The sequence below is a fragment of the Eublepharis macularius genome, chromosome 2 (assembly GCF_028583425.1).
Source record: "Eublepharis macularius isolate TG4126 chromosome 2, MPM_Emac_v1.0, whole genome shotgun sequence".
NCBI lineage: Eukaryota > Metazoa > Chordata > Lepidosauria > Squamata > Eublepharidae > Eublepharis > Eublepharis macularius.
Window position 1 is genome coordinate 20,672,610 of NC_072791.1, and position 18,112 is coordinate 20,690,721.

General features: G+C 39.7%; 1 protein-coding gene across 4 annotated transcripts in view; it reads left to right on the forward strand.

The window, feature by feature from the left end:
- The window catches only part of PPP1R13B (protein phosphatase 1 regulatory subunit 13B), an 85,908-nt gene that overhangs the window by 7,345 nt on the left and 60,451 nt on the right, over window positions 1–18,112 (forward strand). For all 4 annotated transcript variants that reach the window (XM_054971189.1, XM_054971191.1, XM_054971190.1 and 1 more), the window contains exon 2: window positions 15,951–16,098. In XM_054971189.1, coding sequence (XP_054827164.1) covers window positions 15,951–16,098 — 148 coding nt within the window. The remainder of the gene's footprint in view (window positions 1–15,950; window positions 16,099–18,112) is intronic.

Genomic DNA, 18,112 nt, shown 5'->3' on the forward strand with positions numbered 1-18,112 from the left:
ATGGCTGTTTTATTTTGTTTCATTTGGTAACTGAGAAGCCGGGGTTAGAATCCCTGTTCTGCCATGGAAGATTGTTGGGTGACCTTGAGCCAGTCACACACACTCTGCCTAGTCTCCCTCAGAGGATTGTTGTGAAGATACCCTGGAGGAGAAGAGAGCAATATAAACGTCTTTGAATTGCCTTTGGGGAAAAAGGCGTGATACAAATAAATACAATTTGTTTTAGGTATCAAAGATGAGGTAGAGAGAGAGTTTCATCTCTGATTATCTGACACTAGGTATGCAGAGGTGAATAGAATTCACAATAACATGGGACTGAATGTGTGAGCAAGGATGTGTGGTTCAAATGCCATACGCCTCCTGCCTTGGTAAGCCAGGACTATTAATTAAAGTAAGAATGCTGAATCAAGTCATTGCTGTAGCATTGGGTATCTTTTTTTAAAAAAAACAATTTTCAAGTTCTTCCTATGGTTGATTTTAATATAAGTAATTTTAAACATTACATTCTTTTATGAATACTTCTTTAATTCTAAGTGATAGCTCAACAAATACCTTTTATGCTTTCCGAAGAAGAGTACCAAGGGAAATTCAGGATCTATATGTTGCATATTTATGTGTTTCATTAATTATAAAAAAAGAATTGGAGCTGTGGCACTATTATGTAGAGATTTTATGTTTAAAATATGCTTCTCCATGGTTACTAGTTCTAATTCTATGGATTGTTGCAAAAATGAGTGTGATGATAACTGGAGTTTGGACTCCAAACCAATAGCATTTTTCATTTACTGTGACTTGCTGTCATGCTGTGTTGAAAGTACAAACGTAAGTGTCTTGAATTGTTGCTTAAATAAACCATGAAATCCATCTCCACATGTATCTCTGAATGTCTCAGCAGATTTGCAGCTTCATTTGTTTTATCTGCTTTTACATTTTTATGAAGAGATTGGAGGTAAGTACAATTTTATATTACTTGATGCAGAAAGGAACTGTAGCAGGAATAAAGAACTATTCTGTGACTGCTTGGTGGAGAGGTGTTGCAGCAAAAGTGTCCTGCATCCTTAGTTTTGTATGCCCGTGTCACTTTCTGGTTGGGGGAACCATAGATATAAATCCCATATTATCTTGTTCACTGAGAATATGTTCAAGAGCTCTCCATCAGCTGTCCCCACAGACAGAATTGAGGTGGACACCTACTGAGGAAAGGGTTTCTCCTGTGGTGATTTGTACAACAGGCTCCCTTTTTTTCCTGACAATAAGATGCAAGACTTTACTGCATGCAAGTTCTATTTATTTTATCCAAGCTCTAAAGTTTTATGTTCTAATTTGCTATGGACATTAATTGCATCATAGCATTTCATAGGCAGATAAAAATTAAGTTCTTTTATATAACGTAAGGAAGGTGGCTGTATGAAGACATACAAACATGTGTAATCTTATCCCCGATGTTATTCAACTTCTATGTAAAGTCTTCAGGAGAAATCATTCATAGCTATGGAACTGAATGTCGTCAATATGTAGATGACACCCAGCTCTGTATCTATATCTAAATCCCCTGGTAATGCGTTAGAGGTCCTAGATAAGATGGAAGTGATGCTGGTAAGGAAAATGGAGATCTTGAAAGACATTGTGCTTCATATCTTTGATGGGGTTCAGCTGACCTTGGCAGACTCAGTTAAGAGTCTAGGGGCAATACTGGTTCCAGCACTGCTGTCAGAGAAGCAAATAAATACAGCTGCAAAAAGGATTTCTTCCAATTCAGACTAGCCTGGAAGATGGTCCCCTACCTTGACATGGCTGATCTGACCACCTGGATTCATGCCATGGTAACATCAAGACTAAACTGCTGTAATGTATTCTACATTGGTTACCCCTCAAAGTTAACTTGAAGACTCCAGCTGGTGCAGAATGCTACTGCAGTGCTCAATTATTATCAGGAACTAGGCAGGGCATGCATATTACTCCTATTCTGCATTCACTCCATTGGCTACCTATCATTTACTGGGCTCAATTCAAATTTCTGGCTATCACATTCAAAGCCCTTCATGGCCTTGGCCCTTCATAATCTGGAGGACTGCTTCTCCTCCTATGCTCTGCCATGGCAGCTTTGCTCACCTGAACAGGGCCTTCTGCAGATACCACCCTGCAGTTGGGCAAAATCAACAACTACTTGCACAAGTGCATTTTCAGTAGTGACCTCACCATATGGAATTGCCTGAATAGGTCAGGAAAGCTCCCACGCTCTTGGGTTTCTGCAAACTATGCAGGACTGAATTATTCAAGAAGGCCTTTTCAGTCAAGGGATAGGGCTGAGCTGTAAGGAAGTGGTGCAGAGAGATGGTTTGGTAAAGGTACAGGAACTGTAGACTATACTACTGGGTAGTGTCTGTGGATGTAGATATGATCTTACTGGGGAGTTTCCATGTTGTTAATAGGTCACATCAAATTCTTATGCTTTGTTCTGGCAATGTTTCATTGCCACATTCTTATATTTGAATTATATGTTTCTTTTCAAATTTCTGCCATGTATACCCTATTGTATTGTTTATTGATTGATCCAGCTGTTGATTACATGGACTTATACTATGTAATCCACCTTGGGTCTGCTAAAAAACCCCACAAAGAGCACAGAAAATCCTTCTCTCTTCCAAGATTGGAAACACATGATGTGCAAGGATATTTGGCTTTATGCTAGCCTAACAAACAGTTACTTTCATTCTTGGACCTAATGGTAAAAAACGAGATGGACTGAATGACTATCGACTAGTTTTTATTTTTCTAGAACGTGTTGGCCACGATTCAACTCTAGTCACATATAAGTAAGCTGTTAATATGAGAACAGCTGAGCAGGAATGTGGAATGTCAATCCCATTCAGTGTAATGCAACGTGGATTAACTGTGTCCACTCCTGAAAGTGCATCAGAACAAACATACAGTTCATTTATTGATTAAAAGTCTTTATCCTGGCTTCAAATTCAGTTCAAGACAACTCATAACAATAACTAGAATAAAATAAAAGCAACAAATAACATTGTAGACCGCAGGAGATAAATGTCAGCAGACTCAGCAACAGCACACAAAACCAGAGAAAAGTCAAAACAATAACATCAGAGTAAGCCCAAGATCAGGGAGCAGTAACAAATACCATCCAATTGAACCAAAGGCCAGCTGAAAAGCTAGTAATGCTACTCTGTCTTTTACTATTTTTATAACATCAGCATCGATCTGTTAAATCTATACTCATTGCTAACCAAAATAATAAAAGGTACATCAAAATATGTTTCCAAAAACAGTAGATTTTCGCACATTTGCTGGAGCAGTTTAAAAATCTGTAATGCAAAATGAGGAACTGTATCTGTAAGCACTTCAGACAGGCTGTGTCTCATATATGTTCTATATTATCTTTGGCACCCTGGTACTAAATATATACTTAATAACAGCCCAACTTGTATGATGTTGGAGCGCAGTTATTCTACGCTTACAATTTACAAAGAATATGTTATCTTTAAAATGTTCTTCCAATATGTTTCTTGACTGGACCAGGTGACCGTGCCAGCCTTTGAAGACGGCATACAAAAATTAGGCACATAGTGCTTCCTGCATGTACTGTGCCCCCAATTCTTGTATGTATTTAAAATGCTGGCAGTCAATGAAAAGACTGGTTTGCTTTCCTTCAGGACATCCACAAAATATTGAAGTATATAATTGGCCCCTGTGGTCCTATTCTTTCTTTTAGGCAAGACAAAAATTAGTGTGGCTAAGAAGCTATGTGTTTTTCACAGCCTTATTTTGTTGTGCTATCCTGTGTTCCCCACTCTTTGTATTGTAGCATCCAACCTTGGAAGGCCTCTGTCTTCTTATGGAACAGATGTTAGGCCTCCTCCTGTGAGAATATTTGGATCAAGAACTGAGTTTCTTATTGGTCCTAGTAACCATTTGAAAGTGCTAGGGCATCAGTGGTAGCCCTAACATCCCAGGCTAGCCTGATCTCATTGGCACTCGGAAGCTAAGTGGGGTTGTTACTAAGGTGGGAGACCATCAGGGAAGACTGGGGCCACTATGCAGAGGAAGGTCATGGTTACCACTCTGCTCATTTCTTGCCCTGAAAATCTTATGAGGTGAAAATCTCATGGGTCTGTTGCAACTCAACAGCATGCCATAACCTGAATGGTCCAAGCTAGCTCGATCTCATCAAATCCTAGGGTCAGCCATGATGAGTACTTGGATGGGAGACCACTAAGGAAGTCCAGGGTTACCATACAGAGACAGGCAACAGCAAATTACCTCTCTGTGTCCTTTGTCTTGAAAACCCTGTGGAGTTGCCTCTTTACACACAAGGTGTCATATTGTGGGGCTGTTACCCATCCTTTCTTGTTCATTGATTTTGTATGGCTCTGGCATGGCATCCAAAAGTCTAGAGAGGGACTGCTTAATACAGTTGTTCCTGATGAGCAGTGTTTTCTTTCTGGAATCTGGTTCCAGGGTTGTATCCTGGCACCAGTAGAATGGCACATATTAAGGCATTGGGACCTTTATTGGGGATTAGCAATCAATCCAGTGTGTTACTATTTGCTGTTAAGTAGCACTTGAATAGGTTTGAACAGAAGTCTCTCTAGGACAAATTTGAGGAAGTGTAGCAAAGTGTAGCTTCTTTCATCCTTTTTGAATATGGGTGATGATAAATTTAGAAAGTTCTTCTTTTGGTTGATTTCAGTTATTCCATCATAGTATATACTGTTTTGGAGGTTGGGGAGTATGTATCTGGCAAAACATAGCATTGTTCTTGGACTTTATATATTAGAAATGGAGGAGTTTGCACTTCCTCTGAAGGAGCAAGTTTGTATGCCTGCGGTTGGAGGCTCAAGTCTTCTCTATGGCATGTAGCACCTTTTTTCAGCTTTGGCTGATAGACCATCTGTGGCTGTTTTAGACATGCTCTGATCACATCCAGGTTAGATTGCTGTAATGTACTTTACATGGGACTGTGTTTGAGAACAGTTTGAAATTTCAGCTTGGCCAAAATGTAGTAGCCAGGTTATTGGGGGGACTGGGTACAGGGTTTGCACTGGTTACCAATTTATTTCAGGGATGACTTGGTGCAGGAGTACTTAAAGGACCACCTCCTCCCATACTGTCCCTAGTCCTGTTCTTTTTGTTTCTGCCTGGAGAGGGAAGATAAGTGGCAACTAGAGACAGAGTTGTTGTTTTCTTTTCCTCCATAATGACCACCTTTGGAGTGCCCTTTCACTTGATGCTTGCCTGGCATGTACCTTACTGCCTTTGGGTGCTAGGTCAAAACACTTCTCTCCCCAGGTTTTTAAATGAAGTATTCTATCTTCTTAAAGCAGACTTTAAGTGCCGTTTTCTGTTTAAAATATGTTGCTTGAGGACTGTTTTATGGATATAATTGAAGGGTGCTGTGTTTATGACTTGTTTTTATATTGATAATAGAATAATAAAAAGCATAACATTGTTTTTACCTCTGGAGTGGTAGCTTATGAATTTTCTTAAATGATTGAATAAATTGATTGCAGTTTACTGAAGTGATGCATATCTTGTTAACTGATACTGAATCATGGGAGCAAGAGTATTAACAATGAGAAAGAAAGGTAACTTTTACATTGCTTTTAAAGGATTAGGATCTGAAATCTAGCCAGTTAAAAACCAAAAGCTATTGTTTAGGCATCTATCCAAGTTTCTCCTTGGATGGATCACTTTCAAGAATCCCATTTTCCTAATCTTTTAATGATTTTTCTGCATATGTGCTATATTAAACTGATAACTATCTTAAAAATGAGTCTTTGACTATGTGTAGTAGTCTTGTAGTATAAATGAAAGGTGTAACCATAAATCCAATTAATCCCAAAATTGTACTAATGTCAGAAGAACTATTATGTAACTGAATTATTCATTTATAGATAACTTTAGCTTTCCTTTATCTTCATTGCGTGTGGTAGAACAATTCCAGTTTTATGCAAATAATTGTCTTTTCTCTTGGAATCTTTATTTGGGAGAAGCAGAGGCCTCCCAGTGAGTATATGGCTAAAACAGAGGTTTATACCTAGCCCTTGCAGTTCTGTCCTTATCTTATTATGTGTCTATCTTCTTGCTAGGTAATATAAAGCATACATGAAGGTAACTGTTAGAACGAAAGAGAAGAGGGTAGATAGCATGTGCTAACAAGCTTAAAATCTTGCAGATTGTGAATATGAATAGATACAGGAGTTATACTTAAGCATGCTTACTATGCAGTTTGCTCAGTCTGGATTGTCTAAATGTGGATATTAAACTTGCTGCAGCAGCTTTCACAGAGTGATTTGCATGGGAAAGGGATTACCTCCTGCTTGCATGAATTCAGTGGGTCTGGCAGGCTCTGTTCCTCAAATATGTCAGCCTAGCAGCACTGGGGCTTCAGCTCCTGTGTCAGACGAAATTGACCTCTTGTTGAATTTTTTGGGTTGCATTCTGTGGCTCTGTTCTGCCAGTGGCAGCATAAAGTGTGTTCCCCTCTGGTGTCAAGGGAAGATTCCTTGCACTGGAGGAAATCTAACCCCCAAGTTCACTTAGGTGAAGTTGGACCAGTTTTTTAGCTGGACCAATTTAATAGGTGCTGATTGTGGGAGGATGGCAAGGGGCTTCATAGAAATAGGGAGCTGGCACTGTCTTGGCCTGCGGTTCCCTGGCACTTGCGTACAGTACTTTTTAAAGCGCCACTGGTGTCGTAACTGGTTGCCTGAGCATTATGTATCGGATATTGTAGAAGCAGAGACGTGTCTGTGTCCCCCCACTCTTTTTTCTGCTAATATATGCAATGAACTTGATTTTAAAGTTGACTGTTTTATGAGATGCTTTCTAAATCCAAGCAGAGGTTAAGCAGCACACTACGCATGTGGTGTCCTGAACTCCTAGCGTAAGCTTGCCTAATTAGGTGAAACTTGATCAACCATATCTCTCTGCTGTCACAACTATGGGTCTGTCTTGTTTCATTAGAATGTCTTATCATGGCACGTCATTGCCTCTTTTATTTGGATGTCACCAGCCCAGAGGAATATCCATTTTAGTAGATTCCACTGTAGCTGGTACACAGAAACTATTTTAGATTCTAGCTTTCACTTAAATTTTTTTTAAAATCTTTGCTTTTTATTTGTGGCTGTACTCATGAGGAGCATTTTAAGAATGATTCTTCAAAGCATCTTAGACACCTCAAAACAGAAAATTTGGCAACCAGAGAGAATTAGCCTGAAGCGGAGTAGGAAAATAGTCAGAATACTGAAAAAAAAGGTGAGAATGAATTGGTGCAACTCTTTCCTTATAGCTGTCCTGATTTTGTGCCTTTCCCTTATAGGGTAAACAGTGCAATCCCAAGCAGAGTTTCTCCAGTCTAAGCCCATTAATTTCAGTGGTCTTAGACCAGAGTAACTCAACTTAGGATTGCAGTGTTAATGTTCTTAACATTCTGTGCTTTTACCTTTAGAGGTTAACATCTGTTGTCCAATGTGATCTTTCTGTAACTTTGAAAAAGTTGTTTTGCTTTTATGTCTGCATTATACATTTTTGAACTTAGAATGAAATAGAATTAAATCAGGATATGCTTACAGCAGCATCTTTCTCGTTCTGTATCTTAGCTGACCTGTTACAGAATTATTGTCCAGTTATTAATAATGTCCACAAGAGATCAGAGAGAAGTAGCCATTCTCAGCATATCTCTGTATATGCTTCTCCTAGTCATAGTACCCTGTGATCAAAAGCATGAATAAGTGTTTGGGGAAAATGCCATTTCCTAGTGCCTTCATTAATTTCAAATTGAAATTGTAGTTTTTCCAGAGAATTCAGTAGTGACCTTAGCATTGGAGTCCCAAATGCAATGCTTTTCTAATTGTCTTATAGTGTTTTACAAATGAGAGACAGCTCAAGAGACTACCGTAAACCTTTTTCGGTCAAATATTTTTAGGTCAAAAAAGTAACTCTCTGTGATACCGCAAACTAGACACGTCGAGCTAAGGAACAGATCTGGAAGGCTGGTTTGCATAATTTTGACCTTGCAGCGGTGACTTGCAAGGTGACCTCTTAAGCTGTTTTTATTTGTTATTTATTTGACTTAGTACATTTTTATCCTGCCCTTCCCAAGGAACTCAGGGGCAGCATATGTTTTCTCTTCCATTTTACCCTCAAAACTACCACATCTTAAATTAGGGTTTTTTTGTATTTTCTGTTTGTAAATGGAAATGGAAAGCAGTGTTCCTTGGTATATTCCATTTTAAAATATCTGCCTTCCATTTTTTGTAATGTATTAACAGTAATAAATATCACATTCCAAATGAAAAGTTGTTCTTCATGCTGTTTGTAAAATGATGAGAAATGAAATATTGTGGGGGTGTACTACTTTGGGTTTGTTTCAGAATAGATGTATTTCAGAGAGCCAGTTTGGTGTAATGGTTAAGAGTGGCAGGACTGTAATCTAGAGAGCCGGGTTTGATTCCCCACTTCTCTACTTCAAGCCAGCTGGGTGACCTTGGGCTAGTCACAGCTCGCTGGAGCTCTCTCAGCCCCACCCACCTCACAAGGGTTTTTTGTTGTGGGGATAATCATGACATACTTTGTAAACCGCTCTGAGTGGGTGTTAAATTGTCCTGAAGGGTGGTATATAAATTGAATGTTATTTGTTATTATTAATGTTATCAGATGAATTAATCAGGGCTTGATTTGATTCTAGTTCAAATTTAAGGTCCTTTTAAACTTGGCCCTGGGAGGGAAGGCAGCATGATATAGTCTGATCTCGTCAGATCTTGAAAGCTAAGCAGGGTTGGTACTTGGATAGGTGACCACCAAGGAAGACTTTGCAAAGGAAGGTGCTGGCAAAACAGCTCTGCTTCTCACTGGCCTTAAAAGCCCCTTGTGGGAGGTCGCCGTAAGTCAGTTGTGACTCGACAGCACTTTACACACAGACACACACACAAACTTGGCCCCGTTGTGAGATAAGCTCATAATATCATCAGGAGTGCAACAGGACCTAGGGAGGATTCTTCATTCAAGGAACCTTCCCTTAACAAAATCTGCCTGATGGTGGACATCCATTAGGATTCATTGCTGTGGCATCTTCCCAGACAAAAGAACTCATGGTAGATGATGTTCTCTAGGTATGGTTGTCTGTAATTAGATCTCCTGTGGATTCTGGGAACTGTCATGAGCATGATGTATAGCAGCATCTACTCTCCCCCCCCCCCCCAACAGTACAAGGATCTCTGGAAATTTGGATCTGAATGTTTTAATCCGTGGAAACTCCATCTCCCAGGGATCCCTGTGCTTGTGTCACTGCTGTGGTGGTCCTGAAGATGCCCTTTGATAAAGCTTGGTAGGATTTGGGCAGTACAAATCTTTATGAGCTGGACCTGAGGCATCTTCGGGGAGGAGTTGAGTGTGGCTTGTAGTGAGCTCAGATGACTCTAAGTTGTGTAAGTTACTTTTGAAACCACCAATTCCAAACTTGGGTGGGAATGTGTGTGAAAATATGGCCCTAGAGAGAAACTGTATATGACAGCTGGGTAAGTGACAGCCCCAACTTCCCTTCTTATACCGGGTAAAACGATCTTTCCTTAGCCTATACCTCCTTGCATTCTCAGTTCCTTCGCTGCCTCATTACCCTCTTCCATTTTATTAACCCGTTGTACATCCCTGTGGTCATGTTATCTTTCACCCCTTCTTAACTAGGAAATGTGTTTATTTTTTAAATTTTACTTCATTTATACCCTGCCTTTCTCCCCAGTGGGGACTCACAGTGGTGTACATAATTCTCTCGTCCTCCATTTTATTCTCAGAACTACCCTGTGAGGTAAGTTAGGCTGAGAGTGTGTGACTGGCCCAAGGTGCTTCCATGGCAGAGTGGGAATTTGAACCTGGGTCTCCCAGATCTTACTCTTGTCAGTTTAGCTACTACACCACAGTGAGTCTCCGACTGCATGCCTAGCAAGCTAGTCTGTGACAATGGTGGGGTTTGAAGTAATAGCTTCTAGTGGTACAAAAATGTTGATGTCCCTTTAAAGCTGAGGAAGGCAGTACAGTTTCCCCTCACAAAGGGAAGGAGAATTTAGGCTGATTATATAGCTCAACAATAGCTCAAGAACGAGACGATTAGGATGGAGTGAGATAATATTTTTGGATTTGTTTGAGTTGAGTTGTATACCTGGAAAATGTAACATAGTTGTAGTATTTTAATAATTCTTGTAATGTGTACCTTCAATCTTTTTGTAAACTTAACCTTTTTGTTCTTTTCCTTTTTGTATCCCCCTATTGTTAAAAAAATAAAAAAATCTTTAAAAAGGAAAGAAAGGGAAATGATAGAGGTGAACAGTTGCCGGTAATCCAAGTGCAAACCATGTGCAGATTTATGCTGGAGCTCTTAAAACCGTTGTGCAGGGTGTGTCTGTGTATATTTTTGACTTATTGTGAGACTTCATGTGTTCCATTTTCTAATAAAGGACTTGCAACAACAAAAGAGAGAGAGAATAGGCTGTTTCCCAAGTAAAACTTTCTGGTTCCTGAAATACAACTTATTCATTTCCCCCATTTCTCAGCTTTCCAGTGATGATATTTCTGCTCATGCCAGCAGGGCAGTTCAGGTAGAGAAGGCATACAAACCTGCAGAGGCGTGGAATCATATAATGGATCCTACAACAGCTTATATAACTGCTTAACATGTCTTCTATTTTTGATGTGCTGCATGGGCTTTTGTAGAATCTAAATGTGCCATAGCAATGTGTATTTGAATTTAACTGGGAAAACATTTAATTGTACCACAAATAAATAATACTTGTGCATACTATAAATGTGTACTGTTTAAAATCTATTCTGCCCTTAAATTACAAGACAAGCATAATATAAAGAGGAGGTAAAAAGCTGGTAACTTACATTTAGACTTTTTATAACAATGTTTTTAAAAAAGGATTACATCCTTTAAAAGTGCAGAATTTCTCTACTTTTAATGTTGTTCATAGCCCTTTTGTGCAAGTTTTGGCAGTTTTTGGCATTAACTGATAGAAGTCTATGATCAGATAATGCATCATTTCTTCTGGGGGCTGTCCCCTGTCTTTGGAGATACAAATAGTTGGCGACAAAGCACAGTTTGAGCCATTAGCTGTTGATTTCATAAAAATTAGGTTAAAACTTGCTTGAAGCTTGCATAAAATAACCTTTTATGAGGATATTTGTTTTTGTTTTTTTAATTAACATAGAACGTCTGTTCAAGGAAGCTAACCTAGTGAGTAAGGTACTGCTTTGAGTGTGAACGTTTGCAAAAAAAATTTTGTTTCAAGATAGGTAGGCAACCTTTATGACCTCAAAATACCAAGCAGGTGGCCCACAGAGTCTAGGGAGAACACTCGTTTTTTGTTTTGTTTTTTTTAAAGTTTAGTAGAGTAGGAGTCAGGAATCCCTTGACAGTTTTCACTTCTCCACCAGCAAATGGTATCCTTTTAGACATCAGACGTACTTCTTCCTTATATTGTTATCGTTGTTCAGTTAATTAAATTAAATAAAAAAATTTTTTTAAAAAAAGAAAGTTTTTAAAGAAGTACTTCTTCCTTTCTTTTCCATTAAAGGAGTGCAGGGAAGAAGCAATGGATTTTGGAGTCTGGAGCAGTGAGATGTTGAAAGGAGCTGTAGCAAAGGGAGAAGAAACAGGCCTCATATGGATGTCATGATAAAACACATTTGTCATAATCAACTCAGTCTATATCTAACGAGAGCCAGTTTGGTGTAGTGGTTATGAGTGCGGGACTTTAATCTGGAGAGCCAGGTTTGATTCCTCACTCCTCCGCTTGAAGCCAGCTGGGTGACCTTGGTCAGTCGCAGCTCTCTCAGAGCTCTCTCAGCCCCACCCACCTCACAGGGTGATTGTTGTGGGGACAATAACAACATACTTTGTAAATCACTCTGAGCGGGCATTAAGTTGTCCTGAAGGGCGGTATATAAATCAAATGTTGTAATAATAATTATTATAAATATTGCTTGGGTATAAACCTTTGTTTGCTTTTTGCCTCTTCTCACTAGAGAGGATGTCTGCTTTGTACTACAATCATTGAGGTCAGAGAGCTGCATGGGTCCGTGCCATTAAGCAAACTGGGAAACAGTTACTACCTATACATATTGTGGTTTATAAAAACATAGTTTAAAATTGTGGTTGGATGCCAACCAACAAATCCCAGATTTTGATCTCTCTGAATTCAGATGCCATAACTACTTGGGGTTTGATTGAGACATGCTTTTGTCATGATGTCTGAGTGCAGATGGAGTGAAAGGAACCTTGTCTCCCACTTCTACCCCAGCATCCTCCATCAGCACAGCTATAGCTTGTTTTGGGAGAGGAAAAATTGGAGGAAGTGATTTTGTGTACAGTATCTGAAAAAAATATTGTAATCTGCCTTGCTTGTCCGAGTAACAGACCTAATTTATCAGGTATGGCTTATGTGGTCAGAAATAATTCTGTGACTTTTCCTTTATCAGCCTGTATCCACCCACATTCTGAAGTCTTAATTGCCCTTAGTTTGCCTTAAGAGGCTGGTTACTTCTGATTGCTCCCCCTTCCCACTTACAGACCTCCTGCTATACTATTCCTGATGGTCTGTTGACTGCCCCCCTGAAACAAAGCTTGGAGTGGTTCAGTGGGCTGCTGTGGGAGGGGAGTTTGAGGAACTCACCACCCCCTCTTATAAAAATACTTAAGGGCACTTAAGTATTCTTAAGTGTGTGGTTGGATACAGGCAGCTGTTCATACAAGGAGGCTAGGTTTCACTTAGAAGCCATATGAAATGTCTCTTAATAGACAAGGAATTCTGTTAAAAATTTAACCAAGGCAAGCTATTTTTCTTGTACTGTTTACAACAGTTGTATTCCAGAATCTGTATGTGGCTTTTTGACAGCCAAAGAATCCATTTTTCTAATGATAGGATGCTGTAAAGAAGGTCTATGGAATAAAATACATTAAATCTTGAAACTTAGTCCTTTCCAGTTACATCAAAAGGGGAAAGACGGGAAAGAGATGGTTGTTGGGGGTTTTCCGGGCTGTATTGCCGTGGTCTTGGCATTGTAGTTCCTGACGTTTCGCCAGCAGCTGTGGCTGGCATCTTCAGAGGTGTAGCACCAAAAGACAGAGATCTCTCAGTCTCTCACTGAGAGATCTCTGTCTTTTGGTGCTACACCTCTGAAGATGCCAGCCACAGCTGCTGGCGAAACGTCAGGAACTACAATGCCAAGACCACGGCAATACAGCCCGGAAAACCCCCAACAACCATCGTTCTCCGGCCGTGAAAGCCTTCGACAATACAACGGGAAAGAGAGTTACTGAAAAAGTGTAAGATAAAGCCAAGTTTTCCTCCTAGTATTGGGGAAATGTTGGAGACATAACCACATTAGTCTATTGTAGTATAACAAAACAGAAGTCCAGTGACATCTTTAAGACTAATACCAGCATGAGCTTTTGTGAGTCAGAGCTTGCTTTTTCATATAGAATGGAAATAATGATTTTCCTTATATTTATCCAGAAAAGTATAGAATGGGTGGGGGGAAGGGAGGATTTAAGAAAAGAGAGGCCTGGTGCCATAAACCAGGGCAGATTTTCTGTGTCGGGGACTTGATGGCTCTTTCGGCCTTCATTGAAGTGCTCCTGGGAAACCAAGATTTAGCAAACAGTTCAGTCTTATTGGCTGGGTCCAAAGATTTAATTTTAGGTATGCTTAAGGGCTTGGAAGTGCCTGGTGGGATTTTAGAAATTTTTGTCCTTTGAACTTCAAACTGCATCACCAACTGCTTTTGAAAGCCCCTGGAGTTTCAAAAGAAAGTGTTCGTTTGCGGCATTGGATGCTGCTATTTGAGCTACACAAAGTTATGAAAAACAAGTCGAGCGGTTCTTTGGATCCTGACCAATAGTTTCTTTATCCTAATTAGTAGCAATAAAGGTGATGATTTTTTTCATTACTGCCCTGAGATTTGATGTTTGTGTGTGTTCTTGATTTATTTCAGGAAAACATACCACCCATCAACAGTACTTTGCTTCCTGCCTCCCTGAGATTTCCCAGTAAACATAGTTCCACTGAACTGCATTAGCTGTTATGTCAACAGATGTAACTTTTATGCTAGGCTTGTGTAGGTTAATGTGTCTCGCTGTTTAATGAATTAGGATTAACTGTGTAATGATTACGAGCATGAACTATGGGCTGGAAGTCTTTTGTTCAACCCTCCTCAGCACAGTCATGAATTTGCTTGGGGGGACTTAGCCAATTTACTGTGCCTCTCAGCCTCAGAACTTGGTCTCCAGTACGAAGGGTGTTGTAAATACTGCTGAGAGCAAACTCAAGTGTACAGAAATAGCACCTGATACAACACGTTTTATTCTCTATAGTGTTCTGTGCTATTCAAGATGGCATGGTATTGTTACAGAAAACCAAATAATGGTAGAATACTTTAGACACCAAATGTAGGTTTTGGCTTAAGAGAAGTCTCTTTTGCTCATGTACAAGTTATTGCCATGGGAGCTGCCACGCTAACGTTTTCTTAAAGCTGTAGTGTTGTCCCGAGGAGACAGGTAGTCCAACTCTAAGCTGCTCCTTCACGAGAGCAAAAGAATCACTGCAGTTAAAGTAGCAGTTCTTGGGATCTTGCCGCAGCTTATGATTTAAAATGAAACTAGCGCAAGCAGAAGTAGAGGCAATGTGCTTGCTTTGATTTTCTTAATATTAAATGCAGCTTGATTCCCAAACAGTTCATTGTGGTAATATCTATCGCTTTCACCAACAATCACCCCCACAGCTTTGCCATTGTGAAAATGTGGGGTTTTTTGTCAGTACCAGGATTAATACTATTTTCATATTTAACTTCTTTGCTAGGCAGATTTTACATTAAGATATAAAATTAGCTATATGCCTGGGCTATGCTAGTCTAACAATAAATGTTTAGCTCTCCGCTGTAGAAACAGTAGCTTTGACAAGGCACAGGCTTTGTTCCCACTGAATCATCTGCATATAATCATGTTTGCTTCACATTTAAATTCTGAAGTAACGTCTGTAATATTTAACCACTGGTAGAGGACAGGGCACATTTGGCCACAAGTATCACAGATGAAAAGTAGCTCGTGGATATTGTTGCTCTATCACAGGCGCGCACAATTTATGATCCACCTAACCTAATACAGATCATCTACATATGGCTTGATAAGCCTCCCGTTTTTTGCTGTTGGGTATTACATGGACAGGGAATATGTAGGGACCTGACAGGCCCGAGTATAGGCTGGAGGTCTACATGTGGTTTGGTGGATAACAGGTTATGTGGGTCTGGACTAGTCCTTTAAAATGCCTTGCCTTCAGAATATAAGACTGACATAGGAGCCTGCTTTTTGGAATGCCCCTATACTGAGAGGCTTCTACACTGTAGCCTCCTGAGAGGCTACAAACCTATCAGTATGTGTTTAAGAACTGTTATTTTAACAGAATACACATTGAAAAGTGTTATCCATATTAGTAACAATCTTTTGAATGCCATGTAGCAGTGGTACATCATCAGTCTGTTGAGCTCTGTTCCTTTTTTAAAAAAAAAAACACGGTATTAGAATGTTCTCCCCTTCCTGATTGTTGTCCACAGCACACTGAGTCAGCAGCAGTATTTTTTTGATATATTTTCTTAACCATAAATTCATCAGGCCTTGGAATGTTGCCAGAACCTGAGTATTTACAGGAAACACGATTTCTTTGGTTGGTGTCTGGGCAGAATTTAAAAGCTAGTCATTCTAGTTTTGTATTTCTGATAAGATTTTTACTTAGTTTTGTAAACTTCTTAACGTTCTCTGGATTTTTTAAAAACTCTGTAAAGGTAAAATATCAAACTGTATTTGACCCTTTTATGTCAACCAAAAATTTGTGCCATTTAAAAAAAGGCTGGCTCATGGTTGGTTTTGTGTTGTTTTCCAGATGATATTAACTGTGTTCCTGAGCAACAATGAACAGATTTTGACTGAAGTGCCAATTACACCTGAAACAACGTGTCGAGATGTGGTGGAATTCTGCAAAGAACCTGGTGAAGGCAGTTGCCATCTTTCTGAAGTATGGCGTGGAAATGGTAAGCAGTCCCATGGTATCCTGAAATACTTTTATTTTGTTTTCAGGAAAAATTATTACTGGCTTGCCTTGGTATTCATGAGCTTCAGTACCTTCACGCTTAATGAATGTTCCTAGTGCTTTCACACAGTTGTGTCTGTTGTGGAGTTAAAATGGCTACTAGCCATGGTGACTGAAGGAGAGCCTCCATATATAGGGGCAGCAAACCGCTGAATACTAGTGCTGGGAGGCAGCAATGGAGAGGGCCTCAGCCTCTATGCCTATTTTGTTTGACATTCCAGGGTAATTGGTTGGTCACTGTGTGAAACAGTACTAGATAGACCACTAGTGTGATCCAGCTCCTCTTATGTTCTTAATGAGGAGCAGTTAACTCCAGAATGTAGGAGGATTCTTGGTAACATGAAAAGGGGTAGATGAATTAAACAGGATTCTTGAATATATGGATGTTACATTAGGACATGCGTGTGAGGGTTTTTTGTGCGTGCACTCATCAGCCTGAAAGAGGCATTCTATTTAAAGCCAGCTTAATGGCATGTATTGTGAATGTAGCTGCATGCGAGCTTATGGTATTTGCCCACAAAATATGCTCATTAGACTTGAACCAATTGCTTGTTACATAGCTGGGATGAGGTTCTTAGAACTAACTGAATTGAACCTGCTTTTGGCATAATATAAAACCCTTCCATGGTTTCCATAATTACCATAAATTAGTGCTTACTAAGGGAATAAGTGGTAGATTGGCATGGTCCCAAAGAACTGGCAAAGAAACAAATATAATGTCTGTCATTAAAAAAAATGATGATCCAGGGATTTAGGATCAACATACCTACGGAAATAATACTGTTTGTTTAAAATTTATACCCTGCCATTCCCTCTAAAATAGGTCCAAAGCAGCTTACCATTTATTTATTTAAAATATTAATAATCCCATCTTCCTCTTGCCAAAAATAAGCATCATATAAAGACATCTTAAAAACAAGGACATTCATAAAAACAATGACACCATCCACAAGTGCTTGCCAAACAACAAAGATTAGCAACCATGTCAGGTGTGCTATCAGAAGTTAAAGAATCAACCGTTTAACACCCAGTTCAGCAGAGAGACTTCTGAAAGAACTGTTTTATAAAACTTCCTGAAAACCAGTAGAGTTAGATGCTCCGTATGTACTCTTTTCACCTCCTCTCATAAGCCATTCCAAAGCACCACTGTCTTGGCGGAAAGGCCTGCAGTCTGGCTGAGGACAATTGATGTGATGGCATGGCAAGTAAGAAGTGACGAGAGGAGTGGTGTATAGGTTTGTATGAGAAGAGGGGGCCCTTTATTAATGTTAGAGCAGAAAACTAGTCAATGTAACCCAAAGAAGCTAAGAGATTAGGATTGTAGAATTTTATACTTCTTTCCCCTTTGACCGGCATGAAGTGATAGGTTGATTGGTACCATGGTGAAGGCTGACCAAATTCTCTGCTTAGTGAGGATTCTGGCTAGGGTTCAGCATCACCTTCTTGTTGAAAAATCTTAGTTAAGTGGGGAACCTAGTTATCCTTAACCCCATCCTACTGTATGCCTTAACTGTGTTATGGTGAGAACAAGGAATTGATCTGAGGAGTTGCTCTGAAATGTTACTGCCTTCTCTTGTTACCTGAAGGTCTCACAGAAAGGGGTCAGACAGGATTTCTGTATAAAGGGAGTTCCATGATTTCACTGCCACAGCTGAGCAGGTCTTGTAGAATCACCAGGATGGTAGAGGCAGGCAACAGAGTACTGAGGAAGATGTAAGAATGTGATCCATGATGTATCTTGGACCTGAAACTGTTTTGGGCTGAGGTGAAAGCCAGAGCTTTGTATTGGGCTCAGAAACCAACTGGAAACCAGTTCTAATGCTGTAACGCTGGTTTGATGTGATCCAAGCAGCCAGCTCCAGTCCCTAATCTGGTAGCATTCTGAAAAGGCAATTGTTTAATGTAATACTGTTTAGTATCTTCATCAGTGACTTGGATGAAACAATAGTGCTCGT